At 40.2% G+C, this 19,518-nt stretch overlaps 1 protein-coding gene across 1 annotated transcript in view; it reads left to right on the forward strand.

Moving 5' to 3' along the window:
* The window catches only part of KERA (keratocan), a 156,228-nt gene extending 138,873 nt beyond the window's left edge, over positions 1–17,355 (forward strand). The window contains exon 3 of the mRNA XM_044087119.1: positions 16,180–17,355. Within this exon, the coding sequence (XP_043943054.1) occupies positions 16,180–16,349 (170 nt within the window). The 3' untranslated portion in view covers positions 16,350–17,355. The remainder of the gene's footprint in view (positions 1–16,179) is intronic.
* The last annotated feature ends 2,163 nt before the right edge of the window (positions 17,356–19,518 follow it).

Raw genomic sequence — 19,518 nt, forward strand, 5'->3', positions numbered from 1 at the left:
CCAACCTGCCCTTCATGTGATGGCAACTGCATATCATAGTATTCCCAGTTAATATCGTCACAAATTTCAAGGTAAATGATATAGACTGCTTTACATACTACATATCTCTGAGTATTGATCAGATAACTGAATAATGACAGAGAAACAGAGAAAGGTAAGACAGAGCTGTATATTTGCAAGGAATAATCATAACAGGTTGTGTGACCACTAAGTGTACTACATCCAAATATATTAAAAGTAATACATTTACAAATAACAGTTTATGCCTTGATATCAGTGTACATTCAGTTTAATTTGGTTGTGTGAGGAATTACTTTATTTCTTTGATGCAAAGCTGTTTCTGTGGCAAAGATGGTTTAGGCACCCATCCTATGTTCTGCAGGTACATTGAAGTGAGAGCTGGGATCCAGACCTATGCAAACATATTTCACGTGTACTAACATTTTCTACTGTGCATGTCATAGATTGATTTTACTCATTCAACTCTTTCTCATTGTTTTATTTTTTAAATTGTTTTTGGGGCCACTGTTTACATGATGCACCACTTAGCACAAATGTGTTTTTCGATTCTCATCTGGTTTCACGTAGAGTGGCAATGTACAAACTGGTCAAATGCCCCCCCCCCCCCCCCCAGGTACCAGACAGCATCCAGACAGCCACAAACATAAACAGGATGCATTCAATTAAGACTGCCATCAAACAAGCACATTTCCTGGCATTACACACCCTCAAGCACCGTAATTGTGTAATGTAAATGATGCGCACCACTTTCAAATGTTGCAAAACTAAAAAGTGCACACCCTCAGTAGGTGCGATACCTGCAATTGGTGGGGAAACATCATTCTACATTGTCTTAATCTGTGGTAGGCATGGCAAGCTATCGTGAAGAGGTTTTGAAATTCTGTGCTCAAAGATGGCTGCCCAGGAGTCCAAAGTATTTGTTGTACTCCTGATGGAGTGGGTCCAGACTTTTGCAGAGGGGCAGTCATGGCTCTGACTACAAGTCAGAGGCATGGAATAGACTTCTCCAGGCTTTAATCAGTGCTACTGGTATCCCCCCGACTGGTGAACAATATAAGAATCACTACAGAGATCTCTGGATGAGGAAGAGGGATTCCCTCAACAACTGGATCAAGGATTGTAGGACTGGAGGCACCCCACAGATTTCTAAATATCACTTACAGAGATTACTTGTAAGAGTTAAAAAGCTGTATATAGTCATGGCTGGTATTCATAATGGTATTCTGTTCAGTTCTGTTGTTTCCACAGCCATCACAGACTGAGAACTGAATACATGAACCCATGCCACTAGATTGACATCAATGTGAGAAGCATGTGGTATTTATGAATCTGAACAATACTGTTATTTTAACATTAAAAGTAAAGACACCTTTATTGGTTTATACATTTGTATCAAATTGAGCATTCATCTCTTAACTGTAACAGGAAAGTATGCATGCATTACGTTGGAGGCCAGATCAACAGTTCAGAATTAGAAAGCAGTCAGAGGGTGTGGGTTCAAAAAACACACTTCACAACTATACAATACTGTTACGTTTCCATCAATACTGCAATGTAACATCAGAGCTCTAAAGCAGTGGCACAAATGGCCTGCTGTAAACTGTAATCAGTATAACTGGAACATGCATATGTGTGATATATGCACACATTAAGAATTGCTTGTTGCATTCTGTAGTATAGTCTGCATCAATTATGAGCTGGGTAGTCTTAACAGTAAAAAAGGTATTTGTTAGCAGTTGGTAGTCCTAAAATCAAAGGTAACAGAATAGAATCAAATAATTATATCAATACATTGTATGTCACGTATGAAGTTGCTAATGTTCTCCCTTGTTTATCTCTCACCCCAGCCCTTATTTTCTCTGTTTTTTTTTCCATAGGACAGCAGGGAAGACCTGCCCCACAGGATCTACCTGCCCCCTCTCCACCAGCTACGGCACCAAAGCCCAGCGTATCTGGGTCGCAACCTGGTAGCACCCACTTTGCTGCCCCTGCACTACCTCATTCCTTAGGAAGTTCTGTCCTGCAGGATAGGCCAGTGGATCCCTCTGGGAGCAGTGGCAGAGGTAGTGATTTTATCACCTGGGATGAACTTCCAGGGTTGGTGTGTAGGATTGCGTGCCACACAGTTGGTGCACTCCAATGCCAAATGGAGACACTGCTCTCCATCACTGTACTGAATAACATGAGGAGACACAGATGTCAGAAACTGCAGCTGCCAGCACAGACAGGTGACAGTGATGACAGTCCAGTGGGTGATGACTCAATTCTCACTGTTACCCAGCTTGATGTCCATGGGTTTGCAATGTCTCCACCCTCACCCCAACCATGGTGTTCACCCACCTCTTGTGTCCTTCACCACCCCTGTGTCTTGTCTTGCATGTCCTGTCTGTCTGTGACTGCTCCCTCACCTACCAAGCCTACCTTGCCTAGACATACCCATGCCCCTTCCCCAACATTCCTTTCTCTCTCTCCAAAAAAAAAAAAGAAAGCACATGCCCCCCCCCCAAAAAAATGTCATCCCATACATAGCCCTGCATTTCGCACATGTATCATCTTGACACACTTGATTTGGTCTAATTGGCTATACAACATAACTGTGTTCTGGTCACGTGTCTCTCTGGGGCTGACACTGCAAATTCCGCTAATATTCTTCACATCGGAACATTTTTTACTGTAGAAGAAATGGATAGCTATGGTTCTGTCCTACATCCATCCTGCACATCCCTGCCCTCCTTTCATTTTGTTCTTTCTCCTGCTTGCTTCCTATTTCAACACTTTCTCATCTTTCCCATTTTATTTCTTTAAAGCATACTTGTACATTGGTGTACATTGTGCACCAAGTTGTGGCTATGGCTAAAAGCAGTTATAATTGCTATATACAGCTGTAATAGAAAGCAGTACCATATAGCCATATTTTAGATACTGCAAACCAACTATCATACTTCAGAATTGGATTTACACATAAAAGTACTTAAAACTGTTACATACACCTGGATTCGAAGCAAGTACAATATAACCCACAAAATGAATGGATCAATGCATTAACAGATCGTGGTACTGACTCAGTTGTGTAGCAGGTGTATTTTAGACACTGAATAGCAAATTTCAGACTTAACTGCTGTTGCATACACCTCCTAATTAATTGACTCTTTGGCTGCAGGTATTAATTCACTTAATGAAGTAATATGTTCTTTTTTTGGGCCAAATGGTACTGGTTCTGAATTCAGGTGTAGTTAATACATTTAACTACTTTTGTATTACCATTGCTTAACAATGTTGTGTGATGGGCACCATCATGCTCCATCACACACTAATGCTTTATAAAATTAAATGGATATCACTGAATAATGCCTTATAAAACAGTAATGGGATCACTCAATGATGCTTCATGCAAAATTAAAGGGAAAGATATCACACTGGTGATATGGGGAGCAAGCACGGGGAAGTACAAAGGGAAATCCTTGCTAAACTGTGTCAGTTACTGTTGATCGTATGAAATACATATGCTATCTAACTGACTCTGTGGAAGGGCATATTAATGCATTGTTGTTGGAGGCAGATGTTACTGGGTCTGAATACAGGTGTAAGTAGAAATTTTACAATTGTATATGAAACTTTTAATACATTTACTTGTATTGCTGCCATTCCTTGTTACTTAGCATTGGTGAGTTATGCTCACCATTGTGCAATAATTCTTTAAAGAAAATAAATGGAGCAGACAGGAAAGTGGTGAAATGTGGAGCAAGCAGAGGAAAAAGAAGTTGAAAGGAGGCAGGAATGTGTAGGAGGGATGTAGGAAAGAACTATAGCTATCCATTTCTTCAACAATAAAACATTATCATATATAGGTTCATAGGTGTGTACTAGGCTAATGGCCCTGGGGCCTTTACAAGCTTAGCCATAGAATTACCCTGGCATAGTGCCACCTGACCTTAGTTCCCAGTGCCTCTGTCTAGTAGAGCCACTGGAGTTATCCCTGGGGTGAATTTTCTGTTTCCCATCCACTCATCAATATTACTCTTGAAGAGGGTCAGTGAGGTGCTCTGCTTGACATGTATAGAAAGTCTGTTCCATAGCATGGACAGTCTCTGGGTTATGAACCTGTCCCTTCAGCATGTTCTGTTAATTGTGGTAATGAGGTTGAGGTCTCTGGAGCATGTGGTGCGGAGGGATTGGGATTTCTTTTGATGTAGCATTTCTAACAGAGCTGGGTCAGACATGGCTTTGTAAGTCAAGCAGAGATCACTTCTAAGTACGTGATATGAGCCAGAGAATTGTTGGAGTTTTTTTGACTCTGCCCATAGAGGACAAGTGTTTAAGATCTAGGATCCTCTTTCTGAGGCACTTTTGTGGCCTCTCCAGTTGTTGCAGGTGTCTAGTGAGGTACACGCCAAATGGGGCATTGTACTCAATGATTGGCCTAATGAAGGAAGCGTAGAGGGAGACAATGACCTCTTTCTTCCTGGATGCAAAACCCTTAGTAATGAGATGTGCCACATAGAAGGACTTTCTGACCACAGTGGCAATGTGGTGATTAAAAGAGAGGTTGCTTTCAACCTGCGTTCACAGATCTCTTATAAAGGCCTTCTGTATTCAGCGGACTACCATCAATGTGGTAATTTATGGGAACCAGGTTTTTCCCAAAGGGGATGATGGCACATTTTTTGGCATTGAGCTTAAGGCCATAGTTCTGACATCAGTTGTTGGTCTCAGTGAGGCCATTCTGTAGGATGTCAACATCACTTGGGGAGTTAATAATAGCTCCCAACTTACAACTGTCTGCAGATGTTGTCAGCCAGAGTCCCTTTGTGTTGGCCTGGACTTCAGAGAAGTAGATACCAAACAGGAGAGGACCCAGAACCGAACCCTTTGGGAGTCTCCTCGTGACTGGTCAGCAGTCTGACTTGGAGTCAGCTACTTTCACACTGTGGGTTCTATCTGTGAGCCAGTTTGCATCCTACCTAGTGATATAGGGGTTGATGTCAAGCTTAGTGAGTTTTTCTATGATTCCTGAGTGGGGAATGGTATCAAAAGCCTTGGCCAGATCAAGGTAGGCTGTATGAACCACCTTGCCTTCATCCACAGCTCTGGTGACTGACTCAAAGAGGTCGACCAAGTTGAGCAGGCATAATCTACCCTTCACAAAACCAAATGTAAATATTAGCTTAATTTGGACAGTCACCAACAGAGAGAGGGGTGACCACACCACAATCATGTTGCATAGCCAATTGGACTGATTCAGGTGTGTCATGAGGACATGTGTGTGAAATGGAGAGCTATGTATGGGATCATTCTTTCTTTTTATTTTGGTGGGACAGATGCCAGAGAGAGAGTGCAGAAATCGAGGTCCCATGCACATCAAGCTGGGTGAGAGTAAGAATCAAGTCCTCACCCAGTGGACACTCAACACTGTCACCTCACTGCACCACTGGCTGAAGTGCCTGATGTCTCCATCTCCTATGGGTTTTCTGTAAGGAGCATAATCTTATGCACCATCCTTGGCAGTTCTTCTTAGGTGATAAAGTCACCACCTCTGCCACTGCTCCCAGAGGGAGCCACAGGCCTATCCTCAGGAGTAGAACTACCTGAAGGGCCAGATAGTGCAAGGGCAGTAGAGGGGGTGCTGCTAGGTCAGGCACCAGATGTGATGGGCAGAGGTGCTGTAGCTAGTGGAGTGGCAGCAGGAGGATCCCATGGGACAGGCCTACCCCTCTGTGCTGTGGAGGAAAAGAACAAAAACAACAAACTAAAAAAAAGAGAGATGATAAGGGTGGGGGTGATAAAAAAGGGAGAACTTTCATAACTTCAAATTTGACATACGAAGCATTGATACAATTATCGGACTCTATTCTGTTATCTTCAGTTTTAACACTACAAACTCCTAACAAATTTCTTCATTACTTTTAAGACTACCCAGTTCATAACAGAAGCACACTATAGTACAGATTGCAGCCAGAAATCCTTGATGTGTGCATATATTGCACATATGCGTGTCCCAGTTATACTGATTACAGTTTACAGAAGGCCATTTGTGTCACTAGTACAGAGGTCTGAAGTTACATTGCAATAATGATGAAACCCTAACAGTATTTTATACTTGAGAAGTGTGTTTTTTTAACCCACAACTGCTGACTACTCTCTAATACTGTACATTATTTTGTCATACAGACTACTGCATGCATACTTTCCTTTTACATTGGAGACATGCATGCTCAGTTTGATACAACTGTATTAAATACCAACTAAGCTGTCCTTAACTTTAATGCTACTAAATTAGTATTAAAACTATTATTATTATTATTATTATTATTATTAAAATTACTATTTAGAGCAGTACTGTTCTGATGCATACATACCACATGCTTGTTGCATCCTTTAAAATGCATGGCATGGGACCTCACATTTGAGGCTGTCTCCATTGCAGCTGTGGAAAAAATAGAACAGAACAGAATACCATTATTAATACCAGTCTTGACTGTATTCAGCTTTTAACTCTTACAATTACTCACTGAAATCAATACTTACACATCTGTGGAGTGTCCCCAGTACTAAATTCCTTGATCCAATGGTTGAGGGCATCCCACTTTCTCTTCTAGAGGCCATCAAAATGATGTCTGCATTGATGTCCCAGTGCGGGGGATACTTATAACACTGGTCAAAGTCCTAGAAATGCTATTCCAGGCTCCAGACTTATATTCTGAGCCTGAATAATCTTGCTGCAGCAATAGGGGCCCATACTCCTTAAACAGGAGTCCAGTAAAGACTTTGGACTACTGAACACCTCACCTCTGCTCTCAGAAGCACACTCCTTCACCAGCAACACCAAACATGTCTCCCCTAGCTCAAGATCAATGCAGAATGAGTATTTCTTGCTAATTGCATTTTGTATCCTGATGTTTTCCCACCAATGGCACATCTCACACTGACTGAGATTGTGCACATTTTGGTTTTGTAACATTTAAAAATGTTGTGCATTACTTACCATCACACAAACATGGTGCGTGAGGGTGCACACTGGCAGGCACTATGTTTGCATGAGGTTAAGGGATGCACAACAGTGGCAAGAACTGAAATTTTAAGATTTTTGGTATACAGGCACTTGTGTAAATGTGCTTTTCAAATGGACCATGTCTATGGTTGTCCTACACTTACAGCTATCCCCACAAGAAGGGTGAGAAAACAGTTGTGCATGTTGCACTCCACTGCTATAATCTACAATGTCACAACAGTAAAACAAAATGTGCACACCTTGTAATAGAAGACCAGACCATCTGCACTCTACACCTACACATAACACCTGCTGCCACAGGATTAGTGACATATGTCTAATCTTAGTACTCATTGTAAATTTCTCGCTGTTAATCACAGTGCAACGCCACTTACCATGTTTGCACTATGGCCAACAGTATTAATTGAATGTATCTGGTTTATATTTGTGGCTGTCTGGTCCATTTCTCCAGTTTTTGCACTGCTGTGCTTCATGCAAACCAGATGAGCACATTCAAACAAATTTGTATTAAGCGGTGCATAGTGCAAATACTGGCTTCAAAAAATAAATAAATAATGGAGACATAGTTGAAATGAAGAAAAATAATCTATGGCAGTACCCCAAAGAAATTTTAATGAAGAAAACTCAAGTAATGGAAAAGCAATTGCCGTGGTGTCTCTCACAATCCACTTTACGCAGAAATGCTATCTGCATCGTACTTCCCAACTGTACAGAATTTTGCAGAATGTCCAGATGTTTGCATCATATTTTTGGGCTGCTCCTTGTAAAAAATGTGTAGTTTTCTGGAAAATTATTGCAGATTGAAGTCAATACATAATGACATACATTTGAGCTTCACACTTCATATCCTTCAGAAAATGCATACTAACGCATATCCGATTACTCTACCTACTTTCTACAGTTATAAGAACAATATGATAAACCTGTCCCTATTTTTGGGCCTTTGCCCCCCCCCCATTATTTTAGTCTTTGTCCATATTTCTTGCATTAAAAAGTTGGGCGGTACTATCCTCATTCATATTACAGGTTTTGCATCCAGAAACACTGATGAGAGCCGTGAAACCTTGCTTACTCACACAGTGCATCATTAATATGCAGGTCACGATACTGCATGATGAGCAATATCGTGTATGTGAAAACACTCCATGTTGGTTCTGTGCAGAACCTACCCAGAATTTATTGAATCCAGGGGTTTATGTTTGCATTGCAAATGGGTGCATTGCTTGCAAAGGTGTTAATTGTTTCTCACAGACACCAGTGAGTGTGGGTTGTATGCCTGTGCATTGAGGTAGGTGTGAAGTGGGAAGAATTAATGACCTATTATGCATTTGTGCTATAGATAGATGAGCAAATTACAAATGTTATGATTTATTACATCTTTACCAGTGATGAGTGTACAGTTTGCGTATCTCCATAATAGTTGCTTGTGAGGATGGGTTACCAATGTGGTGGGATTGTAATGGTTTATTACATGTTGGTGATGTGAGAAGATTATGCAGAAGGAGATGGTAATAATTTATAACATTTGTGTACAAATGGGAGTAGAAGTATAAGGGTGTTGTTATTTATTACATATTGGTATGGATAACTGGAGGTGGGGAGTCATGATATATAACATGTTAGTGCTGGGGATGAATGAGCATTGGGAAGGTAAAGCTTTATTACACATTAGTGATGGGGTGGATGAGCATTGGGAAGTTATGCTTTATTACTTTTTACTCTTGCAGATCAATGAACAGCGGTCCATTATTATTTACTTAGTTATACCAATGGTACCAAACATGTTTAGATTTTACTAAGGTAAAATAACAATAGAAACATTATTTTTGCTGCAGTATGAGCTGTTCATATTTTCCCAACATTTAGCTTTATGCTTATTATTTTAGCTCTAGTTCAATTTATATATCTTTGTTGTAAAATCTATGTTGTAGTAATGCAAATAAAAATTCTCGGAAATGTAATTGATTTCCTTTAACTCTATTTTCTTATAGTTTTATTCATCTTACCCAGCATAGTTTTCAAATATTTAGTGGTGTTCCTTTCTGTGGTTATAATTATACAAAGAAATAAATAGCAGTTGTTACTGACAAAAAAAAGTTTCTTTGTAATCATTAATATATTATAAATATGTTGCTGGATGTGCAATTTGAAAACATATAAATATGTTGCTGTTTTGTTTTTTATTTAAATGACCAGGTGGTTACTGGGCTATTGACCTGAAGGTCTTTATAAGCCTAGCAGTGTGTAACCAATATAATACTAGATAATATTAGAGAAACCCAATATAAAGGATAAACTCCAGATCCTAGTTAGCAATGACTATCCATATTTAGGGGTGTCATAGGTGAAATCACCATCAGGAATTTATGGTTTCCCATCCAGTCATCCAGGTTACGCTTAAACAGCATCATTGAGGGGCATTGCTTGATGTGAGCTGGTAGCCTATTCCATAGGAGTGGCAACTTCTGAGAGACATATCTGTCTATCCAGCAGGTCCTATTTATGTTGCAGACCAGGTTAAGGTCCGTGGAACAGGTGACCCTTGCCCCATTTGACTTGCAGATGTGCAGCATTTCCATTAGGTTTGGATCCAAGATTGCTCTGTAGAACCAGCACAAATCTCCTCTAAGTAGTTTGTATGCTACTGAGTACAGTGACAGTGACTTCATTCGGTCAATGTATGACATGCTGGAGGCACTGACTTTTCTTGGTTAGAAATCTCTGAGGTTTTTCAAGTTGCTGCAGATGCCTGGTAATATACATACCAAAGGGAGCACTGTACTCAATTATTGGCCTGATGAGAGTCAAGTGCAGGGGTGTGTGACCTCTTTCACTCTTGAGGCAATGCCTTCGCTAATGAGATGTGTGACATAGAATGTCTTCCTTACCACAGTAGACACTTGGTAGTCAAAGTTTAGGCTACAGTCAGCTTGCATTCCCAAGTCTCTCACTACTGAGTTGTTACTTAAGATGTTATTATTATTTGTATGATAATCTGCAGGGATATTGTTTTTTACCGAAGGGGATGATAATGCATTTTTTGCATTAAGCTTGAGTCCATGGCTTTGGCAACAATCATTGGTTTGTGTAAGTCCCTCTTGAAGTATATTGACATTATTTGGGGATTCAATGATTGCACCTAATTTGCAGTCAGCAGCAAACTTAGTCAGCTACAGCCACTTTGTTTTGACCTGAATTTCTGAGAAGAATATTCCAAACAAAAGGGGACCCAGCACTGACTCCTGTGGAACCCCACTGGTGATATGTCGGCTGGTTGAGGTAAAGTCCCCAACTTTGACTGAGTGTGATCTGTTGGTGATCTAGTTAGCAAACCACCTGATGACATAACGGATGACATTCAACTGGGAAACTTTATCAATGATGCCCAGCTGTAGGATTGTGCTGATGGCCTTGGCTAAGTTAAGGTAGGATGAATGCACAGATTTGCCTTTGTCTATGGCTCTGGTGACATTTTCGAATAAGTTCACCAGGGTTAACAGGCATGAGCTGCCTTTGACAAAACCAAACTGTGTTGGATCAGGGGTTTGGAGATCACCTACAGTATATCCTTATTTATAAGGTCCATGATGATTCATTCCATGGCCTTATAAATAAGGCTAGCTGAGCTTATGAGTTTGTAGTTCCCAGGGTCTGTTTCTGTACCCCCTTTAAGAAGGGGGATGAAGGTTGCTGTTTTCCATTTAGCAAGGATAAACAGTACTCAAACTGGTTTAAGAGAGTACCTAATGGAGTTACTAACTCATGTTCTGGACCATTTAATATTCAACCTAGGGATGACATCCTTTCCCACAGAGGCTGTGTTTTTGGCCTTGCTGAGAGCATTTATGACTTGCTCTTTGGAGATGCAACATGGTGGAGATGTACAGGGAATGCTTTGTGAAATGTTGGAGGGGACAGGGGTGAAATTTTTGCCAAACTTGTCGGCTAATTGGTTAGCTATTTTTGCAGGACTAGTGTGTGTGATGCCATCCACAACTAGTTCAGGACATGCCTGGGTCCTATCTTTTAAGTTATGTATATAGCTGAAGAATGCCTTATAGCTATCCTTAGCTAGGGATTGTACAGGTTGTCTTATTAGTTTGTTCAAGCAGAGGAGGGTGTTCTTCCAGTGCTGGAAACTCTCTTTTATATACTTAGACAGCAACTTTATGCACTTGTATAACTTATTAATGCTAGATGTCCACCAGGGAGGCTTGTTTTTTCTTAAGGATCATAGGTTCATAGGTTGGTACTAGGCTATTGGCCCTAGGGCCTATACAAGCCTAGCCATAACAATTTTCTGGCTATTTCTTCCAACAGTATTTACTTCCCTGGACACCTGTCTAGCAGGATGACTGACATGAACCCAAGGGTGAATTTCCTATCTCCCATTCAATCATCAAGGTTCCTTTTGAAGAGTACCAAAGAGGTGCTCTGCTTGACATGTATGGGCAGTCTATTCCAGAGTCTAGGGAGTCTCTGGGTCAGGAACCTATCCCTCCAGCATGTTTTGTTCATTGTGATGACAAGGTTTAGATCCCTGGAGCGTGCATCTCTGAGGGATTCGGATTTTTTTAAGTGTAGCATGTCCAACAGCTCTGGGTTTGACATGGCCTTGTATGTTAAGCAGAGATCGCCTGTAAGTAGATGATATGCAACAACGTACAGGTGGAGTTTTTTTAGATGGTCAGCATTGGGAATCTGATTTAAGCCTGTGATTCTTTTAGTGAGGTATTTCTGCAGTCTTTCCAGTTGTTGCAGATGTCTTAAGAGGTACATACCAAACGGGACATTGTATTCTGCAATGGGTCTAATGAGGGATGAGTACAATGGGACGATGACCTCCTTTTTACTGGATGAAAAGCCCTTAGTGATGAGGTGTGCCACATAGAAGGATTTCCTAACTGCTGTGGCGATGTGGTTATTGAAGGTGACCACTGTCCACCTGTATCCCTAAGTCTCTTATCACACTTTTGGTGTTTAGTGTACTGCCACCTATGTGGTAATTCACGGGTGCATGTTTATTCCCAAAGGGGATAACTACATTTCTTGGCACTGAGCTCGAGCCCATGGCTCTGGCACCAAGCACCTGCTTCTTTAAGTCCCTTTTGTAGAATATCCACATCATTTAGGGATTCAATAATGGCTCCCAGTTTGCAGTCATCTGCGAACTTTGTTAGCCAGAGTCCCTTAGTGTTTTCTTGTACTTCAGAGAAGTAGATGCCAAACAAGAGCAGTCCCAGGACTGAACCCTGAGGTACTCCACTTGTCACTTGTCTGGAAATGGATTTGGAGTCAGCTACTTTTACATTGTGGGTATTTGGAGTCAGCTACTTTTACATTGTGGGTTCTGTCAGTAAGCCAGTTAGCAACCCATCGAGTGACAAAGGGATTAATGTCCAGCTTACTAAGTTTATCTATGATTCCAGAGTTGTGGATGGTGTTGAAGGCCTTGGCGAGGTCCAGATAGGCTGTGTGGATCACCTTTCCCTTGTCCAGAGCTCTGTAGACTGATTCAAAGAAGTCAATCAGGTTCAGGAGACAAGATTGGCCCTTCACAAAACCAAACTGCATGGGGTCCAGTGTTTGAAGGTTCCCAAAGTCTTTGTTTATAAGTTCCATGATAATACGTTCCATGTCCTTGCAGATCAGGCTCATCAGACTGATGGGGCAGTAGTTCCCAGGATCCAAAGTGGATCCCCCTTGTGGAGTGGGATAACTGTAGCTGTGCGCCACTCAGTGGATGCATAGCCTGAGATGAGGCTATGATTAAACATCACACTTAGGTGAGGTGCCAGTTAATTTTGTAGTTCATGTAATACACAGCATGGGATGTCATCTGGTCCCATGGATGCTGTATTTCTTAACTTTGGAGAGTGCATTTTTTGCCTGTGTGGCCGTTCTTAAGGATCTTGTTTTGATCCTATCAAGTGCAGCTGTGTCGATACATTTGTATAAGGATTTATAAAGGGCATTTGTGTATACCTTAGTATAGTTGTCAGTGCCATCTGTAGGAACAGGAGCTTGGAAATTATTAATACCATCCCTTAGGAGGATATACTTAGCTTTGGTGAATATGTTTAGCTTGAGTTCACCTATGAGGGGTTCAGGTGTTATAACTACTTCAAATGTGACTGATTTGTGATCAAATTTAACCAGTGAGGGTCCTATACTTGTGGTGGTGCAATGGTCACCCATATTGGTGAGGAACAAGGTGAGAATATTTGAGCCCCTTGTGGGATTGCATACTATTTGTTTCAGGACATTAGTGTTAACAGAGTCCAGAAACCTTTGTGTAAGCATGTTGGTACTCATATAAGTTTCCCAGTCAAGGGAGGGATAGGTGAAATGGCCCATGACTAGAGTGTGTGGTTGCAATTTGATTGACAATGTAGGTCCAAATAAACAGGGTGGGTATCTTGGTTCATTGAAGGGGCCTATAGCTAATCATGACTTGAGGGGGTGTCTTACCCACAGTTAGTTGAACCTTGAGTAAGTCCATGGAGTCTTCCTGTCTAATTAGTCTAGAGGTGTATTTATCTTTGATGAATATAAATACTGCTCCTTCTCCTTTGGTTCTCACATGTTCATCTGTGGTCTGAAAGTGCGGAAGGAATTGTAGCCTTGCAAGGCTGGGGTACTCTCTGTAGCCCTGAACCAAGTTTCTGTGACTGCACAGAAGTCAACATCTTCCAGGGATTTTAGTGCTTCCAGAGAGTGCAGTGTCTTATTTAAACTCTTTAGCATTTAGCAGCATAACCTTTAATTTATTTCAGAGTGATATTTTCACATCGGAAATTTTGTTCTTGAGACCTTTCCTAAAAAAGGCACTATGGGGGAGGCAAGTGCCTTAGCTAGTAACTGAAAGCCTAGAGGTGACAGGTGAAGACCATTTCTGGCAAAGCAGTGTGGTCTATCAACCATGTTAGCCCAGGCTGACAGGAACTGGATCCGCTTAGAATGACACCAGAAACTAAGCTACTTGCTGAAATCAAGTGCTTTTTTGTTTATATTGTAGTATCATCCTAGGTGAGGTTAGAATGCTGCTCAAGGCTAGTGACATACCTGCCTGGGGCACATATTCATAGAGCTCAATCGTGTCTCTCTTCATATAGTCCAGAGAGGTACATCTCAAGTTATTCATACCAACATGAACTAAGATGGAGTCATAACAGTACTTGCTGTTGAGAGACTTGAGTGCATGTGTGACCTGATGGATCTTGGCACCTGATAGACAGTTGACCGTAACCTTCTCTTTGTCCAGCCTGGTGAGTGGGACATCTGTGTGTCTCACAGTGGAGTCATCTATGAACAAAAACTTTGGTTTAGATGTGCTTTGCCTTAGGGGCTTATTTGATGAGGCACTAGAGCTTGTATTTTTATGTGCATTGAGTTCTGTAGGTGCTGTATTAGGTGTAGCATGTTTGTGTTTGGAAGGTCTCTGGTGTTTTGGTGACTACCTCCGTCTATGATCATTTATGTGTTGAGTGCATGGCTTGTGTAGGAGATGTAGTATGTGAGCTGACAACCCGTTCAGTGTTACTGTTCTGTGCATGAGAGATCAAAGATTCCAGATTCTTAGTGTAGATGCATCTCTTACAAATTGTACTTGGGTGATTTAGGAGTGGATTGTTGTCAGTGCACATGAGGGATTTGCTACACTGCCTCAGGATACACGTCAATCAGGTTGGTAGGAGAAATGGAGGGAACTGACCATCCATAATGCTAAGTTAAATCCTGTTTTCACAGTGGGGAGAGAAAATGGAGGGGTGTAGTATAACTGGGTGCTCTAAACAGGGTCTATACTAATAGGGTGCTCTATAAAGGGTCTATACTAGCATCAGTTCTCTAAAAGGCATGGGACTATTGTAGATTTGGTAGTTATGGAACTGTTTAAGGGGAAAAAGCACAGCTGAGGTGCTCTCTGAGCAGCTAAGCTTAATTTAAGGACTTCTTGGCCAGATCACGGGCAGCTACTAAGGTAAAAGGTATATACTGAAGTTTTTACATCTATAACAACCAATGTTTATCCCCAGTGCATGGTAGTGTGTGATGGTGCACAGACGTGCACTATGCTTAAACAGATGAGTATATCGGAGCAGTGGCTGGTCACCTAGCTCTGTGAAGATGTGTTAAAATAAGCACAAACCCACGCAAATGCGGGATTTATGTAGCAACAGTGCACAAACTGAACTAAACAATTTAATCAATAAAACAACTCAAAACTGAGCCCTGTGCCAGCAACCTTCAATCAGATGAGTCCTAACTGCACTCTCCTGCCACAGGGGTGCAGGGGGCCTCTCCAATAAAAGATAGCCTGGTTTAGAAATCAGTTTAATAAACAGAACCAGATTCAGCATGTCTAAATCTAGCCTATGCTACAGCAGGAAAAAAGTGAAACAAATCAGCAAGAAGAGTTTTAAAAAATCAGCAATATAGCAAAAATACAGTTTAAATGCAAATACAATACAAAATTGTACTTATGGTTAGCAGAATGCAACAGATTCATTGGATTGCACAGATAAATACAACAGAGCAGTGGCTGGTTGCCTAACTCTGTGGAACTGTGTTAAAACAGTGAGCAAACTGAATTAAACAATTTGACCAATAAAAAGCTCAGAACTGAGCCCTGGGCCAGCAACCTTCAATCCAATGAGTTCTAACTGCACTCTTCTGCCACAAAGGTGCAGAGGAGCCCTATCTAACAAAATATAGTCTAGTTTAGTGCTAATTTAACAAACAGAACCAGATTCGGAAGATCTGAATCTGGTCTATACAGAAAAAAAGTGTAACAAATCAGAAAAAGGAGTTCTAAAAAAAATCAGCAATATAGCAAAAATACAGTTTAAAAGTGATGTGATATGGATTAATATAAAATACTGCTGGTGGTTATATAAAGATTAGTCTGCCTACATGTTGAATGGAAGGGGTCTGATATGTATATTCCCTTTGAAAAATCACTGAGATAAAGCAGAAAAATGAATACTACAGCATTCCTAAAAAAAGTTGAAGATACAATTATATTCTCTACATGACAGAAAAGTTTAGCTTGTTGATTAGTATTTAACAATGAATTTAAAACTGATAATACTGTCCATCAGTATGAGAATTTATATATTAAATATATATGTATATTTTTTTAATTGCAGATGTCAATGGTACCATGATTTGTCCATTGCCAATTGAGTTAGTTCACGACAATGACTTTGAAAGTGGGCCGCGCCTCCGTTACCTTCGACTCGATGGAAATGAAATCAAACCTCCAATTCCAATGGACCTCATTATGTGCTTTAGGCACCTCCGTGCTGTGATAATCTAAAAAATCCACTATTTCCTGTATCCACTTTTTATTTTTCTTATTTTTAAATCACATTTTTTTTCCAAATTATGAAATTTGTATAGTGATCTCAAAAATGTGTGTTTTGTCATTTAGATTAAAAGTGAAAGCATTTGTCTTAATACAATATAAATGTAGCATACCTAGTATCCGAATTATTACAAAGCTGTACAGACTGAAGGAACATTACACTCGCCTTGAAAGTGTTTATTAATCAAAGAAGGATGTCGAAGAGCATGACTGCTCAGTATAAGGCTTTACAGTAAGGCTTTGCAGTACGCACATTTTCGTACTCTGTGCAAATGTTTGTCAAAATGTAAGATCCTGTTGTATATCTGGTAACAACTCACCATACACACAGAAGGAAGGGAAAGAGAAAACTTGCATAATTTTAATTACTTTATGTTTATTTGGGCAGAAACAGTGAAGAAAAAGAATTTAATTCTCATTTGGATTCAGGTAAAATGTTTTCATTTGGAAGAAGATACAATGTTTGCATATTTCTGTAATTATATATTTTGCAAGCAATTATAAACAACAGTTCGCACCAAACATTTTGAAACCATATAAGTTTACCATATTTCTACTCCAGGAAACTTATAATGATATGCATGTATATTTATAAAATGTAACATTACTGCTTAATATTGGACTATATTTTAAGACTATTAGTGTGCTACACTGAATTGATAGAGGATGTATGACTTTATGGCAAATCTTTTTCTATAAAGGTATATATATTCAGTTTTTATATGCATAGCTGACATGACTAGGTAATGATGAACATAATGAACATGATGCTGGCATGTGTTACCTCAGCTTACATATTCTGCAGTTTTGCTTTGTTTTATTTTTTATTTTTTTGTTTTTTGCTTTGTGTAAATTTACATTTTTTTTTAAATATTGTTGCAGTGAGGTACTTCAGTCATGATATTTAGCTGTTTAGTTCTTTAGATTAATGCTGAAACTAGACATTCAACAAGACATTAAGCCAAATAAAATATATTTAATATATCAGATACTGCAGTGAATAAATATGTGTAGAAGTTTTGACTATAAAAGATCCTATTGCAACAACTTAATGTGTAAAATCTGCAACTTAGGGCTAAACAATGGAAATGTATTTTATTACAACTGTTTTATCAAAACAATATGTGTATGTAACACAGAGCTTGGTAATGACAAAAAGGACATATCACTGAGTCATGTCGATGGCCTAGGTTAAGGGATGCATCTAGTGAGCTTCTATTGCAAGCCAGAGAGAGGTAACTATTGTGCCAGTGGTATAATGGAGAGCACATGAATTAATCATTATCATCATCAGCCCCCATTTTCTTGTTTTTCTACATGGGGTCAGGGTATCATGTTAAGTGGTGCCATTTCTCTAAATTCAGTGACACACTCCTGCCTTCTTCAACACTCATACCTGACTGTTTCAGATCTTCTTTCACACAATCCAGCCACCTCTTTGCTGAACCTCCTCATTTCCTCTTACCTTCTTCCTGTCTGTCCCAAATCTCCCTCACCAGATTGTCTACTGCTTTTCTGTATATGCTGAAACCACCGTAATCTGTTCTCTTTGATCTTTTCTGCAATTGGAGCTACTTTGGCTTCTGGTCTTTTGTCCTCATATCTTCATCTATCCCACAGTGTGCATCCTACCACCCTTCTCATGCACTTCATTTCCATCAAATCTAGCTTCTTCATCTGCTCTGCCTTTACTGCCCAGGTTTCTGTACCATACAGTGTCTTGTGCATCTTACTTTTCAGCTTATTTGGCATTCTTGTGTCATAGACTACACCTGAGACTCTGTCAGTTGGTTGCAGCCCCTCTGATTCTAGCTTTTGCCTTTTCATTCAGACTTCCCTTCTCCTTAACCACCCCTCCCAGATACTTGAAGCTATTTACAAGGTCCACTATCTTCCTTCTATCTTAATTCTCAGCTTCTTCTGATTTCCCCTATTTGCTGCCATTGAATGCAATAAACCAACGACTTAATAAACTAGTACTGCGAGGGCACCAATAAGTGCCTCTACCTAAGAGCGGAAAGAACACGGTGACTGTTCGACTGGTAATCCAATCACACCTTTATGGTAAATGTTAAAAACAAGGTAATAATCGAAATATCTCCAAATACTGAAAAAATACTGAAAAAAGTTCTGAAGAAGCCCGGATATACTGGGTGAAAGCGCTTAACTAGTATTCAGTTTACGATTTCTTTTTTTTTTTTTTCAGTATTTGGAGTTATTTCGATAGAAGATTTCATAGAAGATTTTCTCATCTGCCAATTAATATAATGGATATAATGGAAGTTTTTAGAGTGTTATAATGTATATTCTGAGGTATGTAGAGAGGGTGGACTGCCATTTTACTGACTGATACCTACTGGATGTATAGCTTTTGAACCATAGATGGGTGGGCTGAAAGTGACCTAATAAGAACATTTGAAATAGAAGTTTTCTGTAACAAACTGTGTTGAAGGCTTTAAATAAGTCTAGAAATAAGGAGGAGACAAATATGCTGTTATCTCTAGCTTTATTGACAGTATCTATCTTCTTCTTCTTTTCCAGTTAGGGGTTGCCACAGTGGAACAACAGTCTGCAGAATGATTGGCAGTAGAATTTTACGGTGGCAAGTTGCCAATCCAGTGCCCAGCCCTCCACAGAAGGCGCACACATGCACACACTCACACCTAGGGCCAATTTAGAGTGTGCAATCTACCTGAGGCATGACTTTGCAAATGGGGGAGGAAGCAAGGGAGCACCTGGAGGAAACCCACATGACTGCAGGGAGGACATGCAGACTCCGCACAACAGGCACCCCACCCGAGAATAGAACCAGAGAGCCTCTTGCTGTGAGGCAGCAACACTAACTACTGCACTATCCTATTGACAGTATCTATATAGGTTAGAAGTGCAGTTTTAGTATTATGGGAATGATGGAAGCTATGTTGTGTGAAGGATGGGAGTGCTTCCTGGATAGTTTACTAGTTGTTTCTGAATACGTTTTTCAAGTATTTTGGAGAGGGGGGATAAAATTGCTATAGGTCTAAAGTTAGTAATGTCTGTTAAATTTCCTCATTTGTGCATTGGGATAATGTGTGACTTTTTCACACATAGGGAATGTGGGGATTCCCGGATTGACCTATTC

This window comes from Protopterus annectens, chromosome 11.part0, assembly GCF_019279795.1.
Source record: "Protopterus annectens isolate FY-2018-M chromosome 11.part0, PAN1.0, whole genome shotgun sequence".
NCBI classification, from domain to species: Eukaryota; Metazoa; Chordata; order Ceratodontiformes; family Protopteridae; genus Protopterus; species Protopterus annectens.